The sequence below is a fragment of the Macrotis lagotis genome, chromosome X (assembly GCF_037893015.1).
Source record: "Macrotis lagotis isolate mMagLag1 chromosome X, bilby.v1.9.chrom.fasta, whole genome shotgun sequence".
NCBI classification, from domain to species: domain Eukaryota; kingdom Metazoa; phylum Chordata; class Mammalia; order Peramelemorphia; family Peramelidae; genus Macrotis; species Macrotis lagotis.
Genome location: NC_133666.1, coordinates 168,133,499 through 168,151,659, shown reverse-complemented (window position 1 = coordinate 168,151,659; position 18,161 = coordinate 168,133,499). Strand labels below are relative to the sequence as shown.

General features: G+C 42.0%; 1 protein-coding gene across 3 annotated transcripts in view; it reads right to left on the bottom strand.

Annotated features, from left to right (window-relative positions):
* Positions 1 to 18,161, bottom strand: part of SREBF1 (sterol regulatory element binding transcription factor 1) — a 61,892-nt gene that overhangs the window by 10,800 nt on the left and 32,931 nt on the right. For all 3 annotated transcript variants that reach the window (XM_074208587.1, XM_074208586.1, XM_074208588.1), the window contains exons 2-9: positions 14,146 to 14,769; positions 13,462 to 13,622; positions 10,114 to 10,257; positions 8,943 to 9,161; positions 8,228 to 8,342; positions 7,488 to 7,699; positions 3,951 to 4,146; positions 1,456 to 1,637 (exon numbers count right to left, since the gene is read on the bottom strand). In XM_074208587.1, the coding sequence (XP_074064688.1) occupies positions 1,456 to 1,637; positions 3,951 to 4,146; positions 7,488 to 7,699; positions 8,228 to 8,342; positions 8,943 to 9,161; positions 10,114 to 10,257; positions 13,462 to 13,622; positions 14,146 to 14,769 (1,853 nt within the window). The remainder of the gene's footprint in view (positions 1 to 1,455; positions 1,638 to 3,950; positions 4,147 to 7,487; positions 7,700 to 8,227; positions 8,343 to 8,942; positions 9,162 to 10,113; positions 10,258 to 13,461; positions 13,623 to 14,145; positions 14,770 to 18,161) is intronic.

Here is an 18,161-nt window from a genome sequence, read left to right as displayed (position 1 = left end):
AACTCTGAATATGAATGGGATGAACTCTCCCTTAAAAAGTAAAGGAATAGCAGAGTGGATTATAATGTAAAGACTAACAGATTGCCTTCTGTGGGGGGTGGGGGGGAGGGAAGCGAGATTAGGGAATAAATTGTAAAATTCAAAATAAATTAATTTAAAAAAGAAAAGAAAAAAGTGGTCTCCTTTTTTTTATTTTTTTAGGTTTTTGCAAGACAAATGGGGTTAAGTGGCTTGCCCAAGGCCACACAGCCTTATTAAGTATCTAAAAACAGATTTGAACCCAGGTACTCCTGACTCCAAAGCCACTGCTTTATCCACTGCACCACCTAGCTGCCCCTAGTGGTCTCCTTCTTTCATGTCTCTTCCCACTTCAAACTATCCTCCACTCAACTACAAAAGTGATTTTCCTAGAGTCCAAGTCTGACCATTCTGCCTCCTCCTCATTCAACTACAGTGACTTATCTCTATTCTCTTTTAAAGCCTTTTGCTTACTTTTTCCAGGCTTCTTATAATCTATTTATTTCTGCACAATCTGCAATGTAGCAACCTTGGCCTCAGTGGTTGCTCCTCACACATGACATTCTTCCTCCAGCCTCATCTCAAGTTTCTCTTACTGTATGAGCTCTTTCCAGGCTGCCCCAACCACCTCCCTTCATCCCTTCTACACCTTACATCACAGGCTGGCATAAAAAATGAAATGGGAATTTTAGGAGAGTTTTGCAGAAGTCATAGACAATACACAAAAAGTTTTGAAATTCCTAAGTGCTTAAAATATATGTATAGTATTACATAATATCACCCCAAATTTTACAAGGGACTTGTAAAGATCCTATAAAAGAAAAAAAAATTCAGATTTCTCTAGTATGAAGCAGAGACTAAAAAATTTTTCCATGCATTTTCCTGTTTACATATGTGCTATGCCCCTTAATATCCATGAAAGGGAAGGGCTAACAATATATCTAATCGGGCCCCTAATATGGTCACTTGAAGGTTGTATCCCTCATTAGAACTACAAGTTTCCCAGGGCAGGAACCTTGGTTTTGTACATAGTAAGAACCTAATAAAGGCTTGCTGATTGACAGAACAATGAGAAATCTGAGAAAGATAGGTCCAGTAGGTAAGGACAAGACCAGGAGAAAATAATGTCAAGAAAAGGGAGAGAAAACTCAGAAAAAAGTAGTCACCTGAGTCAAATGGTCAGACAGATCAAGAAGCAGGAAGATTTATAGAAGATCATGGGAAAAAGACTGTTTCCTGACCCCATTTCACCACCACCAGCACCAGCACCAGCACCACCACCACCACCTCTTCCTCCTACTCATGCACACAATAGAGTAGGAATGGGCAGAATTATCAACCAAGATTAACTTTAACCTCCCCCTGCCAGGCTAATGCTTTCCTCCCCATGGAGCTCCAGCCTCTACTTCTTTACCTCCCTCAGGCCCACCCTCTTACCCGGGCCAGATCCAAATCAGCCTGTTTTCGATGTCTCCAAAACAAGACCGAGGGTCCCGAGTGGGGCCTGGTGATGGGTTCACCATAGATGAAGAGGCGGATGAAGGCCGCCAGGACCACCAACAGATTGAGCATCCAGAAAAACAAAGTGGGCAGTAGCCACTGAGACCAACTGGGACTACCTGGTAAGGGGAGATGATTAGACAAGGTTAGAATCCAAGGCCTCCTGGTCCAATATGGCAAGAGCCCAAATTCCACACTTCCCTTCCTCCATCCTTCTCTGTCCCATACTATCTTGTTATTAGTTGTTACCACTTTTGTGTGAATTTAAAACAACAGAGCCCTTCTCTCTGAGATGGACATTTCAATTTTTATCTCTGAGTGTGGAGTGAAAAGTTCTATCTCTGTTAAATGAATTTGGGGGATGGGAAAGATCTTCCCAGCTCCCTGAAATCATCCCACTCTACCTAGGTAAAGCTGGCCATGCTGACTTCTGGGGGGGGGGAGGGGAGGGAAGAGGGTGGCTGGGTCATGGTTCTACAGGAAAGATCCCTTCCCCACAAGTCCCCTGAAGCCAAAGAAGATGAAGATAGGTGGGTACACAAGACTGGTCCCCGTTTCCTCAAAAACTTGCTCCTCCTTCAGACTTCATTATTTCCCTCCTTGTGACACTATCACTCATTTAGTCTATATCTTAGGCCTGATTCTTTCTGCTCCCCTCTTCCTCAGTAAATACAATTACTTACTGGATCCTATCAGCGCTAGATCCAGAAGTTCTTTCAATCATACAGATCCTGTGTCTGGAGCACTGCACTAGTATTTCATTTCCTGCCTCTACTCCACTGCAAACCATTCCCTCTCTATTCAAAACCCTTCAGTAACTTCCCATTACCTAATTTAGAGTTCATTGCTGATTGGCATTCTAGGCTCTCTGCATGCTGGCACCATCTAACCTTGAAGTCAGGGAATGTCCTACCACTAACTACCAGTGTAGCCTTGGAAAACTCACTTAACCTCTGTAGTCTGGATTTCCTCATCTGTAAAAATGAGTCAGACTAGATAATGTGGAAATTCCAATGGAGCTGAGCCTATGATCCTATACTCCAAATTGTACCACTCACTCACCATCCTATTCCTAGAATGCCACCCTGTCCCACGATCTACCAGATTCTTACTCATCTTTTTTTTTTTTTGGCACGGCAAATGGGGTTAAGTGACTTGCCCAAGGCCACACAGCTAGGCAATCACCAAGTGTCTGAGGCTGGATCTCAACTCAGGCACTCTTGACTCCAAGACCGGTGCTCTATCCATTGTGCCACCTAGCCGCCTCTTTTACTTATCTTTTAAAGCACAACTCAAGGGCAGCTAGGTGGTGCAGTGGATAGAGCACCGGTCTTGGAGTCAGGAGAGCCTGAGTTCAAATCCGGCCTCAGACACTTAATAATAGCCTAGCTATGTGACCTTGGGCAAGTCACTTAACCCCATTGCCTTGAAAAAACAAACCAAAAAAAAAAAACATAACTCAAATGATGTTGCAAGGGAAGGCTTTAGAACCAAGCCTCAAATCTGCTATTTTACTACACCTGTGACCCTGGGCAAAATCCTCAACCCCCCTCTCAAAGGACCTCATTTTCCTCATCTGAAAGCTCAAAAAACTGGTCTAGGTGTTCTTTCCAGTTCTATGTCTGTGATTCCCAAATGCACATCCTCCATGAACCCTGCCCTGCTCTTCTCAGTCAAGGTCTTTCTCCCCTTAAACATTTTTTACTAAGTGATTGGAGAGGGATCTGGAATAGTGTTAGACCTGGAATCAGGAACCCCCAAGTCCTAATCATACCTCAACACTTACTAGCTGTGTGACTTTGGAAAAGTCACTCAATCTTGTTCAACCTTGTTGCCTTATCTATAAAATGGAGATAAGTAATATATCTAAAGTGCTTTGTAAATCTTTAAGAGCTCTAGAAAGGCTAGCTGCCATTCTTACAGTCTGTGCCTCTATAATATACTTAACAGATTATGTTTATTATATATTTATTATTTATACTTGTCATGCCGTCACTAGAATATAAGCTCCATGAGGGTAAGGACAGCATCTTTTTAAAACTTTGTTAGGGCAATTAGGTGGTGCTGTGGATAGAGCACCAGTCCTGAAGTCAGGAGGACCAGAGTTCAAATCTGATCTCAGACACTTGATACTAGCTGTGTGATCTTGGACAAGTCACTAACCCCACTGCCTTACAAAATACCCAAATATAAAAAAAATACAAAACTTAAGTCTATCCACCAGTGTCTGCTGTAAATATTTGTTGAATCGAATTAAATCTATCCCGTTTCCCCATTTATCTTGAAAAACAGGTTTAACCAACCAAGCTTCTGCTGGTCCCTGCAGTACAACCAAGACCCATCCCCTCCTCAGGAGACCAGCCTGGGATAGTTTTCAGGTCCTTCTTGATCCTGCACCCTCAGGGTCTGGTGGCATGCCTGGCCAGTCTTACCTTTGTTCTCTGTTCCTAGCATGCTACGTCCATGGTAGGTGGTGGTAGTATCTGCCTGGCTCTGGCCACTGTTCCTGCCTAGAAGGGAGGCCAACGGGTTGCAGGAAAGACAGAGGAAGACAAAGGCACACAAGGCCAAGCGGGATCGATCCAGCATACCCAGGCTGCTGGGGGAGGGGAGCTGTTCCTGTTTAACCTGAAACACAAGGAAATCCCTGGTGAAGCCCCAGCTTCCTACTAGCTGGAGAGAGGACATCAGACAGTATTCAGGAAAGAATGCTGGAGTTCAAGGCTAGGAAAAAGAAGTTATGGAAATTCCGGGTCTACCATTTCCTGCCCATGAAACCTATACCAAATGGATTCTCTGGAATTCTATAGACTTCAAGCTCCTCCTCTGTAAAATGAGGTTAGCTTGAAAGATTTAAGAATTCTGATCAATGCAATGATCAAACTTGATTCCAGAGGCCTCATGATGAAATATGCTGCCCACCTCCCTAGAGAGATAATGAACTAAATATGCAAAAGAAAACATGTATTTTTGGACATGATCAATGTGGACATTTATTTTGCTTTCCTACGAACACTTGTGACAAGGGCCTTTGTTTTTGTTTCTCAACCCAATGGGGAAGAGGTAGGAGAAAAAAAATAAACCTTACCAGGACTTAAATTACATTTTAAAAATAAATTTGAGGCATTAGAATCAATGACCTCTAACCTTTCTCAATATTTCTTTCTGAAAGAAATATTTTTTATTTTTCTTAACACAATTCTAAAGTGATGGTTAGGAAACAAGGGGCAATGATGTAAGCAAGACACATGACTGCCTAACAACTCTTAATGACCTCTCAGCCCTGCAGCAGGGTTTACTTAGACCTGAGGGAGCTGCCCAAAAGAAAGCAGCTGTTCAAACAAACTGAAAAGATCAACAGAGTGGGAGTTAGGAGCCCTAGATTCTAGTGTCAGTTCAGTTACTACCTCCTCTTGTGACCTTGGGAAACTAGCTTTCCACCTTGGTGCCTCAACATCTTTATCTGTAAAATGGGGTTGAATGAATACTCTTAAAGGTCCCTTCTAACACTATGAACATAATATTTAAAAGCCCTCAGAGGAGGTTATATGGCCAAAATCTTTAAATTTACAAACTAAGTAAGAAAGGAGAACCCAGACCTGGTCATTCAACTTCAGACACTAAGACTAGAAAAGCCCTCAGAGGAGAAAGCAGAAAATTTTAGAACAAATAAAATGCTGTGACTTTACATGGAAGCCAACTTTACATAAGTTAAAAAATATTAATAGCAATTCTTTTTGTAGTGACAAAGAACTGGAAATTGATGGCATGCTCAACCTTTGGAGAATGGCTGAACAAGCTGTGGTATATGACTGTGATGGAATACTATTGTGCTACAAGAAATGATGCTTTCATTCCCCAATTGACAAATGGTCAAAGGATATGCAAAGGCAATTTACAGATGAGGAGATCAAAGCAATCCATAGCCATAATGAAAAATTGCTCTAAATCATTAATTATTAGAGAAATGTAAATTAAAGCTTCTCTGAGGTACCACCTCACACCTCTCAGACTGGCCAAAATGACCAAGAAAGGATAATGATCATTGTTGGAAGGGTTGTCGGAAATCTGGGGCACTATTACACTGTTGGTGGAGCTGTGAACTCATCCAACCTTTCTGGAGAGAAATTTGGAACTATGCCCAAAGGGCAACAAAAATGAGCATACCCTTTGATCCAGTAATACTACTACTGGGTCTATACCATGAAGAGATGATAAAAAGGTTAAAAACATCACTTGTACAAAAATATTCATAGCAGCCTTGTTTGTGGTGGCAAAGAATTGGAAATCAAGTAAATGTCCTTCAATTGGGGAATGGCTTAGCAAACTGTGGTATATGTATGCCATGGAACACTATTGTTCTATTAGAAACCAGGAGGGATGGAATTCAGGGAAGCCTGGAGGGATTTGCATGAACTGATGCTGAGTGAGATGAGCAGAACCAGAAAAACACTGTACACCCTATCAACAGCATGGGGGTGATGATCAACCTTGAAGGACTTGCTCATTCCATCAGTGCAACAATCAGGGACAATTTTGGGCTGTCTGCAGTGGAGAATACCATCTGTATCCAGATAAAAAGCCGTGGAGTTTGAACAAATTTCAAGGACTATTCCTTTTAATTTAGAAAAAGAAAACACATCTTATTGTCTGATCTTGTTATCTCTTATACTTTTTTGTTTCTTCCTTAAGGATGTGATTTCTCTCTCATCACACTCAATTTGGATCAATGTACAACATGTAAACAAAATAAAGACTGGAAGATTGCTTTCCATGGGGTGGGGGTGGGGAGTAAGATTGGGAGAAAACTTGTAAAACTCAAAACTCAAAAAAATTTTTAAAAAGTTTGAAAGAAAAAAAAGGAAATGATGCTTTCAGAAAAACCTGGAAGAACTTACACGATCTGATATAAAGTGAAATGAACAGTACTAGGAAAATGTTGTACACAAAGCAACAATATTATATGAAATATCAAATGTGAATAACTTAGCTATTCTCAGCAATACAGTGATCCAGGACAATTCTGAAGGATTTATGATGAAAAATGTTATCTACTTCCAGAGAAAAAACTGTTGGGAGTCTGAATGCAGATTGAAGCATACTTCTTTTAACTTTATTTTTCTTGGGGTTTTTTAAGCCTGTGTTTTCTTTTGCAATGTGGCTAATGTGGAAATAAGTTTTGCATAACTGCACATGAATAAACTATATCAAATGGCTTGCTTCCTCAAGGGGGAAGGGAAGAATTTTGAACTCAAAAATTTAAAAAACAAATGTCAAAAATTGTTTTTACATGTAATTGAGAAAAAAGTACAAAAAAAAAAAAACAAAATAAAATAAGGGTCCTGGGCTATAGGGTTTCCAAAGGGTCAAAGGGTTCAATGAGTAGTGTTGGGACTTGAAACCAGAAAGAGCTGAATTTGAATCCTGTCTCAGACACTTGTTAATTGGATGACTCTGGGCAAGTCACTTAACTTCTCTGTTAACTTCTCCATGTGCTCATCTTTGAGGATTAAATGAAATAACAAATATAAAATACCTTTCAGTATTTAAAATGGCTAGGTTATATCATTAAATCAATCATCCTCTGAACCCCATGCTGAAAATATTCACATAAAATGATGAGAAGATATACCCTAAATTATTAAGGAAAATTTGGAGTGAAGCCTCAAAACTTTGAGATCTACATCACAGAATCATAAAAATTTAGAATATTTTGAGATGGCAGGGAACTTAAAGACTATCCATTTCCACTCATTCTACAGAGGAAAATATTCAAGTTCCTTCAGTGGCAAAAAAATAATCTATCCATTGCCTGACCTACTACAAAGGTGCCCCAGTCAAAAACCAAAAACAGAAGGGATTTTGGGGTCTTTAGGTGCGACAGTGGAAGAGAAGAGTAATGAAGTAGGATAAGGAGGAAGTTTCATAGAAACCCCAAAGTGGTATACTCTCCCACCCCAATCGGGTACCTTGGGATCTTCAAACATCGGGCTGTCAGGTTCTGAGTCACTGCTGTTGCCACTGCCACCACTACCCAGGGACAGGGGGCTGCTGTGGGAGGGGGAACCAGCATCAGAGGGTGGCGGAGTCAGTGCATCCACCATCTCTGGCTTGATGATCTCCATTGGTATGTCCATGCTCCCACTACTGCATGATGATGTCACCAGGTCTTTCAGGGATTCTGGAATTTGGTGCAGAATAGAGAAAAAGCAAGGATAAGAGGAAGGGTCCATAGTCCCTACTTGAGCACAAAAAAAGTCCCTGGCCAGCTTTCCTTCATTCTCTGTCATACTTCAGCTGACTTCTTACCCTGGAGTCCCAAAAGTCCCCCTTCTCCCATTAGTGAGCCTTTCTAAGAAGCTCCATTTTAAGGAAGGATCTGGGACAGTCAACCTTCCCTAAAGGAAGGGACTCAATATTTTTTTGCTTGTATTTCTGTTTGTATAAGGACTTCACTTGACTCAATCTGGGAATTTCTTCCTTACCCAACTCTCAAGCTAGACTTGTACCAAAGGTAGGAGTTGGAAAGGAGCCCATTGGAGATAGCAGTAATAGCATCGTCCCTCCCTTGGTTGACAACATGGTATTCTAGGAATAGGGAGTTTCCCAGTTCAGACAATAAGTCAACAATAAGTCAACTCTCCACGCTTGACATTGCCCCCAAGTCCCATTGGCTTGGGTTATGGGGAAACCCTTAGGAAAAACTCACTATTCTTCTGCATAGCCATCCTGAGAGTCACGTTCTCTTGCTTTAGCTTCTGATTGGTCTGCTGCAGGAATCGGATGTAGTCGATGGCCTTCCTCAGGATGGCTGATTTGTTCAGCTGGAATGGAATGATTGAGGTCCTGTCATCTGAGACCTGGTCACTCTTATCCCCCCAGCATCCTTCATCACGCTAAAGCATTCCTGGAGCTGGCTCTGGATATTAAGTCCCAGATTTTTCCCTCAGATGAAGCAGGGATGACAGGGAAGATACTGATGGAGGAATACTGCATATTTATTAGCTCAAGGGTTGCTAGCCTGGGGCTCACAAACTTGGTTTTTTTAATTGTGCTTCATTATAACTGGTTTCTTTTATAATCCTACATATATTATAAACTTAAACATAGATTTCACTAGTCCACCAGAGGGGTCCAGAACACACATAAAGGTTAAGAACCCTTTGAGATGCTTAAGTAAGGAAAGCAGGGCTCTCATGTCTCCCTCATTCTTGAGTTTTCTCTTTGGGGATTGAACAGATGGCTTCTGAGGCTGTTTCTGGCTCCAGGTCTAAGATATTTCCTCAGTCCTGGCTTTCCAGTTCTCTTTCATCTTTCCCTGGATTTCTGAAAGTGTCCCCCTTTCCACTTGTCTTAATCTTCCTCTCTGATTTCTGCTCCCTTCCCCCTCTGCAATTCCTCTCCTTTCCTTCTCTATCCCATACCTTGGCTTCAGTTCCCACCACCAGGTCTTTGAGTTCCACAATCTTGTCATTAATAGAAGATCGATAACGCTTCTCAATAGCATTGTGAGCTGTTCTCTTCTCCCCTTTGCTCTGAGAGCTGGGGGTCTTGCCTGAAGCAGCAAGACGATTGATGGGCAGTTTGTCAGCATCTACCACCAGGGGCACAGTGGCTAAAATAGTACCTCCACTCACCAGGGTCTATTTAAGGTAAGAGAGATGTAATTAACTCAAAGCCAGGGCAGTGTGTAATGGGGAAGAGGAACAGAGGGTTTCAGAGCTAGGGAAGAGTAGAAAGAAGGAAAGATTCAAAGAAAAATGACTAAGAAAGGCCAAACAGCATGGAAAGAAGGCAATCATGGAGGTCAGATGGTCTGTAGGAAGAGGTAACCCAAGATTTAAGGGTTATTCCCACCCAGAATTTAGACAGATAGATAAACACATTTTCTCAAAGGTACCCATTATATTAGAAATAGCTGTCTACCTATCCTATCCATCTTTCTATCTACATATTATATGTATATAGTCACAAAGTTACTCATTGTATTAGGAAAATCCATCCATTTGGGGCATCTAGGTGGCACAGTGGATAGAGCACTGTCCCTGGAGTCAGGAGTACCTGAGTTCAAATCCGGCCTCAGACACTTAATAATTACCTAGCTGTGTGGCCTTGGTCAAGTCACTTAACCCCATTACCTTGCCAAAAAAAAATCCACCCATTCATCTATCTCCACATACAAATACACATTCACATATTCATTGTATTAGAACTATCTATCCATCCAACTTTCTATCTACACACACACACACACACATACACACACACACACAGAAAGCCATTCACAGTTGTATTAGAAATCTCTATGTCCATCCACCTTTCTTTCTGTCTACACACACACACACACACACACACACACACACACACACACTCAAACTCACATAGGTATCCAGAAATATCCAACCATTCATCCACTTACATACACACATTCACAAAAGTAACTACTGCATTAGAAATAAGTAGGAATTCCAACGTTTGGGAGGTTATGATCTTAGGTCGACTTTGATCTTCCTTCAATGACTCTACCACCCTATCTAATGTCTTTATCTCACCCTGCCCTTACAAATTCCACCTTTATTGGCCTGGCCATCATACCGGGACCTGCAGAGGGGCAGACTGCACTGCTGTAGTGGTGGCCAAAGAGTTGATCCCCGAGGTCTTTACTCCAGTGCCCACATCAGTCTTCACAGCCGTCAGGACCAATGAATCAGCCTTGATGAAGTGAGGCTGGAGCAGAACCTTAGCAAAAGGGATGGGAGAAATGTCAGTGTCCCCCAGGTCCTTCTGAAGCCCCTCCTTCTTCCTTCCTAGTCTTCTTTTCTAAATCATTTGTTTTGCTTTTCTTTGTTTCCCTAACCCCTTACCAGAGTGCTTCATACATGTTGATGCTGTTAAACAAACATCTTTGAAAGATTTAAGAATTCTGATCAATATAAGGTCCAGTCACCATTTCAGAGAACAGATAGTCAATCATGCCATTCAATTCCTGCCAGAGAAGTAATGGATGCAGGGAAAAGAATGAGGCATTTTTTCTGGACATGGTCAAAACAAGAATTTGTTTTGCTGGGTCAAGGATTTTGTTTTTGTTTTTCTACTTTAAATGGTTGGGAGGGGGTGAAAACAAATTTTTGTTAGTTGAAAAGAACTTGATCTAATTTTAAGAAACACTCATCTCTGTTAACATCGAACTCAAATGAGCTAGGATCCTCCCATAAACCAGAGACATCTCACAGAGGTAGGCACTCTTCTACTCCCAAGAGAGTTTAAACAAGATTCACAGAATCTGAAAAGGTCCTGTTTTTTCATGGTAAGTGCTAGGTAAAGGTGTTAGATACATTTATGGAAAAGCCTCAGCTAGGGAACAGCCTCCCCCAATATCCCTCCTGGCTTCTCTGTCACATTGAATATTTATGCAAGGTTGGCATTGAAAGAACTCAAGAAATTATCTATCCTGTGCCCCCAGAAACCGCTAGGTGGCGCAGTGGGTGGAGGGCTAGGCCTGGCATCAGGAAGACCTAAGTTCAAATCCAGTTTCAGTCACTTACTCCTCCCAGAGCAAGGCCCTTCAACTTTGGTCTACTTCTTCCTCTGCAGTAGAATAACTGCACCTACCTCCCAGGGTTGTTGTTAGGATTAAATGAAATAATAATCGTAAATCTCTTCCTACAGTGCCTGGTACACTTTCCCTCCCTGCCAACCACTACACTAAGGCCAACGTCAGCTGGAGAGAAAGCTCTCTGGAGTTTATTATACACATTAAAAAAAGGAAAGGAAGCATAAAAAAGAGATAATAAAAAAGTGTTCTGCTGTGAATGTAGAAATGCTCATTGGGGTTATTTTGGGGTTTGGTTTGGTTTAAGTTTAGAATTTTACAAAAAGAAAAGAAAAAACACACCAAACTCTCTGAGAGTGATATGGGTAAAGGGCAGCAATCTGTTTCTGGCATCTTTCCTGACTGGCCAGAGAAATGATGCTGCCCACTTCTCAAAGAGAAGCCCCCTCCTGTATCCTAGGCTGGGCTGCCTGAGGGAAAGACCTTGTCTTAAAAATATTTCTCTCCTGTGACAACAAGAAGAATGTTGATTTTCTTAAGATTCTAGGTTTCATCATTCCCTCTGTTGGCTGAGCAATTGGGATCTCTGCCTTCTGAGAAAGAACTAGAGAGAGCCCAGACAAAATGACCAAGTAAAATGATATGGCAGATGGAAGAGTTGTCTATGTAGGGACAGACTAATACATCAAAGTCCTTAGTTTAAAGCAGATCTTCCTATAGACAGTTTGTTCTATGGAGTCCTGGAAATAATAAGAAGGCACATGATGGTGGAGAGGTAGCACCAGTGGTAGGAGGGCCAGGAGGTACTTTCACTCCCTGATGAAGAGAGATTATTAGGACTCAGAGGGAGAGAAGAGCAGGGATGATTCATTTGGAGGTGGATCAGAGAGGGAGGAGACCCAACAGAAGGGGAGGGTGCCATCCATCCCTCGATCACTTTCCACCAATGTCATCCATCAGCTGACTGCGTTTTGACAATCAACAAGTGACATCATTGGTTGTTTTACACCTTTCCTGCCTAGCCTGATGTTGATGGATGGCTAAGGCAGCCAACTGAAGATGTGGCCACTCTGGATTCTGAATCAAAATAAAGTCGAAGGTAGGAGTCTGAAGATAAAAAAAGCAATACAGGCCTTAGGGGGAAAGGGCCCCAGAACAGAAGACACTCCCAAATCCAGAGTCTGTCTATTAAAACACACCCTCCACATCTAGGGCAGATGAACTCAATCAAGGCTGGGGCCCAAGGATCCTCAACTGAGGCAATACTCTCCAAACATATTGTGGTGTAATAGTCTTGGTTTAGAAGAACCTTTGATGAGAGAGGCTTTAGCACAGCCTATAAAATGCAGGGTGGGGAAATAAAGGCATGGTCTCTGGAAAATAAAAACAAACTATCCATCCATCCATCTATCTATCTATCTATCTATCAAGGCTCCCCCTGGAAATTTAAAAGATATAATTTTCAGATATAAAATGAAATGTAATTTCAGTTTCCTACTTTGTAAAATTAATGGGTTGAATAAGGTAGTCTCTCTAAAATACGTTGAAATTCAAGAGTTCTATGAATTTTAGAAACCAATGGCAACTTAGGGATGTGCAAGTAATAACAGCTCAGTGCTTCTGTAAGAAGATTCCAAGATGGACAGACCTCATTTATATTAATACTTGATGTTTCTATAACCCTTTAAACTTTCAAAGCTCTTTACATTATCTCAGTCAAGCCACAATAAATCCAAGTAGGTGTTACAATTATGCCCATTTTACAGATGAGGAAACTGAGGCATTAAGAGGTCAGTTGGTTATTAAGCACTAAACAAAACTAGTCTTCTAGCTCCCAAACCCACAATCTATCTACATAGTAGATATAGTACACAGAAGGCATTTAATAAATATTTATTGACTATGATGTGGCCTTTAGAGAATCTCCAGACTAATTCTAATAAGGATACATATTTTTTTGCAGTCTCACATTTGTTGGGAGGAGTTGGGTTGAGTGGGGAGGGGTGGAGGAAGGGAACAGGGCAGCTTCACAGAAGGGGAGCAAGAGGTAGAAGATCAAATTTTGGAATCCAAGAGTCAGTTTCTCCCAGTTTTACTGACACAGGGTCAAGGCAATCCCTTCTCATTCCTTAAATAACCGCTCCCTAGGGCTGCCTCAGGCCTGGCTAGTTTATTTTGGTTCTGATCTCCCTGGATCTCAGGTCTCACTTCAAGGAAAGCTCCCCCCCCACCCCCAAGGTTAGAAATGAGGCCAGCTTCTCCCTTTCTGTCTATACTTGTACAATAGGAGGGAATATGAGAGAGAGAGAGAGAGAGAGAGAGAGAGAGAGAGAGAGAGAGAGAGAGAGAGAGAGAGAGAGAGAGAGAGAGAGAATGAGAATCAAACTTACTGGGACCTGCTGAATCTGGGAGGAGACCACCTGGGCAGGTGCTGTCAGCAACTGCTGTGGACAGATATTCTGAACCTGGGTTTGAATGGTCACTGGCAGTGGCCCCTGAGGAGACAGGGGCTGGTTGGTCAGGGGTTGCTGGACACTACCAGGAGGAACAGCTGAAAGGAGGGAGAGAGGAAATGGTAACCATCAGAGGCATTAGGACTGTAACAACCCCCCCCCCCTCTCAAATCATGTTTCTGTTTCCCCCTCATTTCAGGGACTACTCTCTGTCCCTCTCCCCTGAACTTATCCTGGATGAGGAGAGGACCTAATGACTTCATTCTCACTGAGGCATTATCCCTCCCCCAGTTTGTATTTATAATCTTGGAAGAGCAGGAAAGATTAATGCTTAGTTGGAAGGAATGAAGAGCAAATGGTGAAATTTTTAGATACCAGTAAAGGAGATATTTCTGAAAAGGGAGTCTTCTCAGGAGAAACTTATACCACTGCCCTCACAGCTAAGGATAACTGCTTCCTTTCCAATCTACCTTCCTTATTCCTCTTTGCTCCATCAACCCTTGCCCCTAATAAATCCCCATATTCTGGAATACCCCTAACTTCCACTGTGAGGTAAACAGACCCCATATCATCCTTTGTATTTAGTACCACCACCCCAAACCCTCCCACCCCACTACTCACCTGCTGGGAAACTGCCCTGGCCTTGGTAGTCAAGTAGAGATGAAGAGGTAAACTGAGGCTGGGAAGGAGAAGCAAAACTCTGGGGCACCATGACTCCTGATGACTGTAACTCTTGTGGCTGTGCTTGTGGTTGTGGTTGTGGCTGTGGCTGTGGTGGCTGCGTTTGCTGTGGTGGCAGCTGAGATGGGGGCTGAGGCTGGGGTTGGGATGGCTGCTGAGACTGTAGATGGGGCTGGGATGCTGGCGGGGGTGGTGGTACCATTGGGGATGGCAGCCCTGGCTGGGGAAGCAGCTGAGGGGGAGGAGGCTGAAGGATGGACAATGGCATGGGCTCCTCCTTGATGCCAGATGGGGCTTGGTTCAGGTCAGGCCCTGCCATCAGTTGCGGGGGCTGGAAGCTAGTCATTGGAGGAGGGGGAGGAGGTGGGGGCTGGTACGACTTCACATGTGTTGGCACCTTGGTGCTCCCCAAGAAGTTATCAAGGGTGGAGCTGAGAGAGCTGGGGGGTGGGGACAGACTCCCAGAAGAGCCAACATCTTGGAAGGTGGGTGCAGACCCACCATAGTTGGAGTCAAAGAGACTAGGGAAGTCACTGTCTTGGTTGTTGATCAACTGAAGCATATCTGGAAGCAAAGAGAAGGCCAAAGAGGGGTCAAGGACAATAGCAATTTCCACCCTTCCACCTTCCTCTCCACTCTGGAAGATTGTATCTGAATAAATGAGGGAGGAAAAATAGAACCTAAGCATTTCCTGCCACAAAAACAGTTTCCATACTTTACATCATGGAACACACACATGTATAATCATGGGGCATGTTCACTTAAGACATATATACTGTCACATGTCAATGTAAGTGTATAAACATACAAATATAACTGACATAGTACCATGTCTTTTGACTCACATTTGAATTTGTTCATTGGATATCTCCACCTGAATATTTCTACCTGAACACTTCAAATATAACATGATGGCACCCCAATTTATCCTCTCCCAAGAAAAATGTTCTCTTCCCAATTTGTCAATGGCTCTCCCATCCTGGCAGTCTCCCAGAGCCAAAACTTCAATGCCACCTTTGACCTCTCCTTTTTCAATACCTTTCACACATAACCAGTCCTTCTAGTCTGTTTTTGAGACCCAAATCTTTCCTTTTCTGTCTCTTCTTAGTCTTGACTGATCTTTTGAAGGAGCTAAGTGGTACAAAGGATAGACCACTGGACCTGTTAGGAAGACTTGAGTTCTAATCCTGTCTCAGACTATGTATGACCCTGGGCAAGTCACTTAACCTATCTCCCTCAGTTTTCTCATCTGTAAAAAAAAAAGAGATGATAATAGCATCTACTTCACAAGATTGTTGTGAAGATAAAATGAGATAATATTTGTAGAGTGCTTTGCAAAACTTAAATTGCTACATGAATGCTAGCTATTATTATAATTCTAAATTTCCTCTATCAACAAGCATTTATTTTAAATCATCAGTTTTCCTGTGTATTACTAACAAAGCCCTGCACAAGAGATAGAAAGAAAAATTCCACTTAAACTGTAGATAACATAAAATACTTATGAATCTACCTGCCAAAACAAACCCAGAAACCCTATGAACAACAATTACAACAAGCATTTATTTTTTAATATATTCCCAGGGCAGCTAGGTGGCACAGTGGATAAAGCACCAGCCCTGGAGTCAGGAGGACCTGGGTTCAAATCCAGACTCAGACACTTAATAATTACCTAGCTGTGTGGCCTTGGGCAAGCCACTTAACCCCATTTGCCTTGCAAAAAAAAACCTAATTTATATATATATATATATATATATATATATATATATATATATATATATATATGTGTGTGTATATATATATTCCCTAATTACATGGAAAGATTTTTTTTATCTTCATTTTAAAAAAAATTGAGTTCTAAATTCTTTCCCTCCCTTCCCTCACCCTGAGACAGTAAACAGTTTAATACAGGTTACCCATGTGCACTCAAACAAAACTTTTCTAATTAGTCCTCAGAAAGCATTTACAGATGATATGGTGGCAAGAGATACCACTTTGAAACCAGAGAGAACTGGATCCAAGTCCTGTCTCAGTTATATGCTGGGTGAAGTCACTGAGTCAACCAGCATGTTAGCTCATTCAGTACATTACAGAGAGGGTCTGGAGACCTAAACCTTTGATATCACTGGTCCTATTCCCATAGACACTTGGATCAAGATAGTCTTCCAAAAACAGGAGGGTTCCTTTTCCTCCCCAATCTCCTCACTTACTATTTCCCTGCTTATATACAGAACTTCAACTCTAATGCGTCATAACTCTACACTTTCACACTTCAGTCATGCTCCTCCCTCCCATTCTAATTTAATGCTAATCCTTCAAGACCTAGCTCAAATGTTTCCTCTTCTCTTGAAATCATTTGGATCCAGATCTGAAAGGAATTTTAGAACTCATTTAGGCCAGACTCTTAATTTTGCAGTGAAGGAACTTAGGGCTCTGAAAAGGGGAATAAACTTTCAAAAGATCAAATAGTAGTTCAAATCTTCTATGAAGTCTTCCCCAATCAATAGCGATTCTTTTCTTCTCTAACAATACTTTATACATTCCACCTTGGTTTTGGGGTTTTGGTGGGGGGGTTTGGATTTTTTGCAAGGCATTGGGGTTTAATGACTTATAGCTAAGCAACTATTAAGTGTCTGAGGTGAATTTGAATTCAGGTCCTCCTGAATCCAGGATCAGTGTTCTATCCATTGTGCCACCTAGCTGCCCCAACACTTTAAGAAGTTGAATTATAAGTTTTCTTATCCACCGACTGATTTGTAAGATTCCTATGGGCAGGGAAAATGTCTTATAGAGGGGTGTATTCCAAAAGTCTTGGTGCCATTTTAAGTCATTAAAGCTAGGACTTTGGGGACACCCCCCCTTTACAACACTTAGCACCCACAATATTAAGTAATAATAAGGTTTAAGTAGATATTTGGTAAATGAATTAGTCACATGAATACATATCCAGTTGAGAACACCTGAATCTATACTTCTTTAGGCCATCAAACATCTGGGTCAGTTCTGTTCTCTCACCCAGAGCAGGGCCCCAGGGACTCAGGGCTGACCTGGAGAGAGGCTCCCAAGGAGGCAAGGTAAGAGGTGGAAAGAATGAGTCAAATTTCAGGAACACTTAGGCTTCAAAAAGCCCACTTTTCAAACACTGACCTTAAGTGAGAAGAAAAGAGCTCTAACCTGGCCTAAAGCCAGCAGCTCTAAGTATTACCAGCAGGAGAAGCTGCATTTTCAGTGGATACTGGTTAGTCTTGGCAGGAAAGAGAGAAGAGCAAAAAAAAAACAAAAACCCAAAAAAACAGAAGAAAGGTAGATGTTGGAAAAAGAGAGGTAGAGAGGGTGAAAGAAAAGAGAGATGGAGAAAGTGAGACAGAAGGGAAAATGGAAGGTGGGATAGAAAAGGTGATGGTTTATGGGAAGCACACTGAGCAGGAAGAAATAATACAAAAGATTTAGCTGATCTCTTCTTCCGCAGTATGATGAAATAGGCAAAGAAATTTGCCCAAGGTCACAGATGGAGATTGTGACAGAGGTGAAGCCAGGTCTCAAGTTTCTTTATTTTCTACTATATTACAAATTAAGAGAAGGGAGTGGGGGCGGGGAGAACAGGACAGAAGAGAAGAATAGAGCACAGAAGAGGGGAAAAGAGAGAAGTCAAACAAAGGAGAAGAGGAAAGAGGAACAGGGAGAAACAGAGGAAGAGAGACGAGAAATAACAGATGCAAAGATGGAGAAACAGAGATAGAGACAGTATGACATTCAGAGGGAGGGAGAGAGGAGGGAGGGAAGGGTGCAGATAGAAGAGAGGAGAGACTGAGAAGAGTAAAATTAGGAGATAGATAGACAGAGAAACCAAGATAGGTAGGGATTGAGAGGGGGAGAAATAGAAAGACAGAGACAGAAATCAAGAAAAGGGGAGAGAAATATAAACAGAATCATAGAGGACGGAAGCCATGACAACC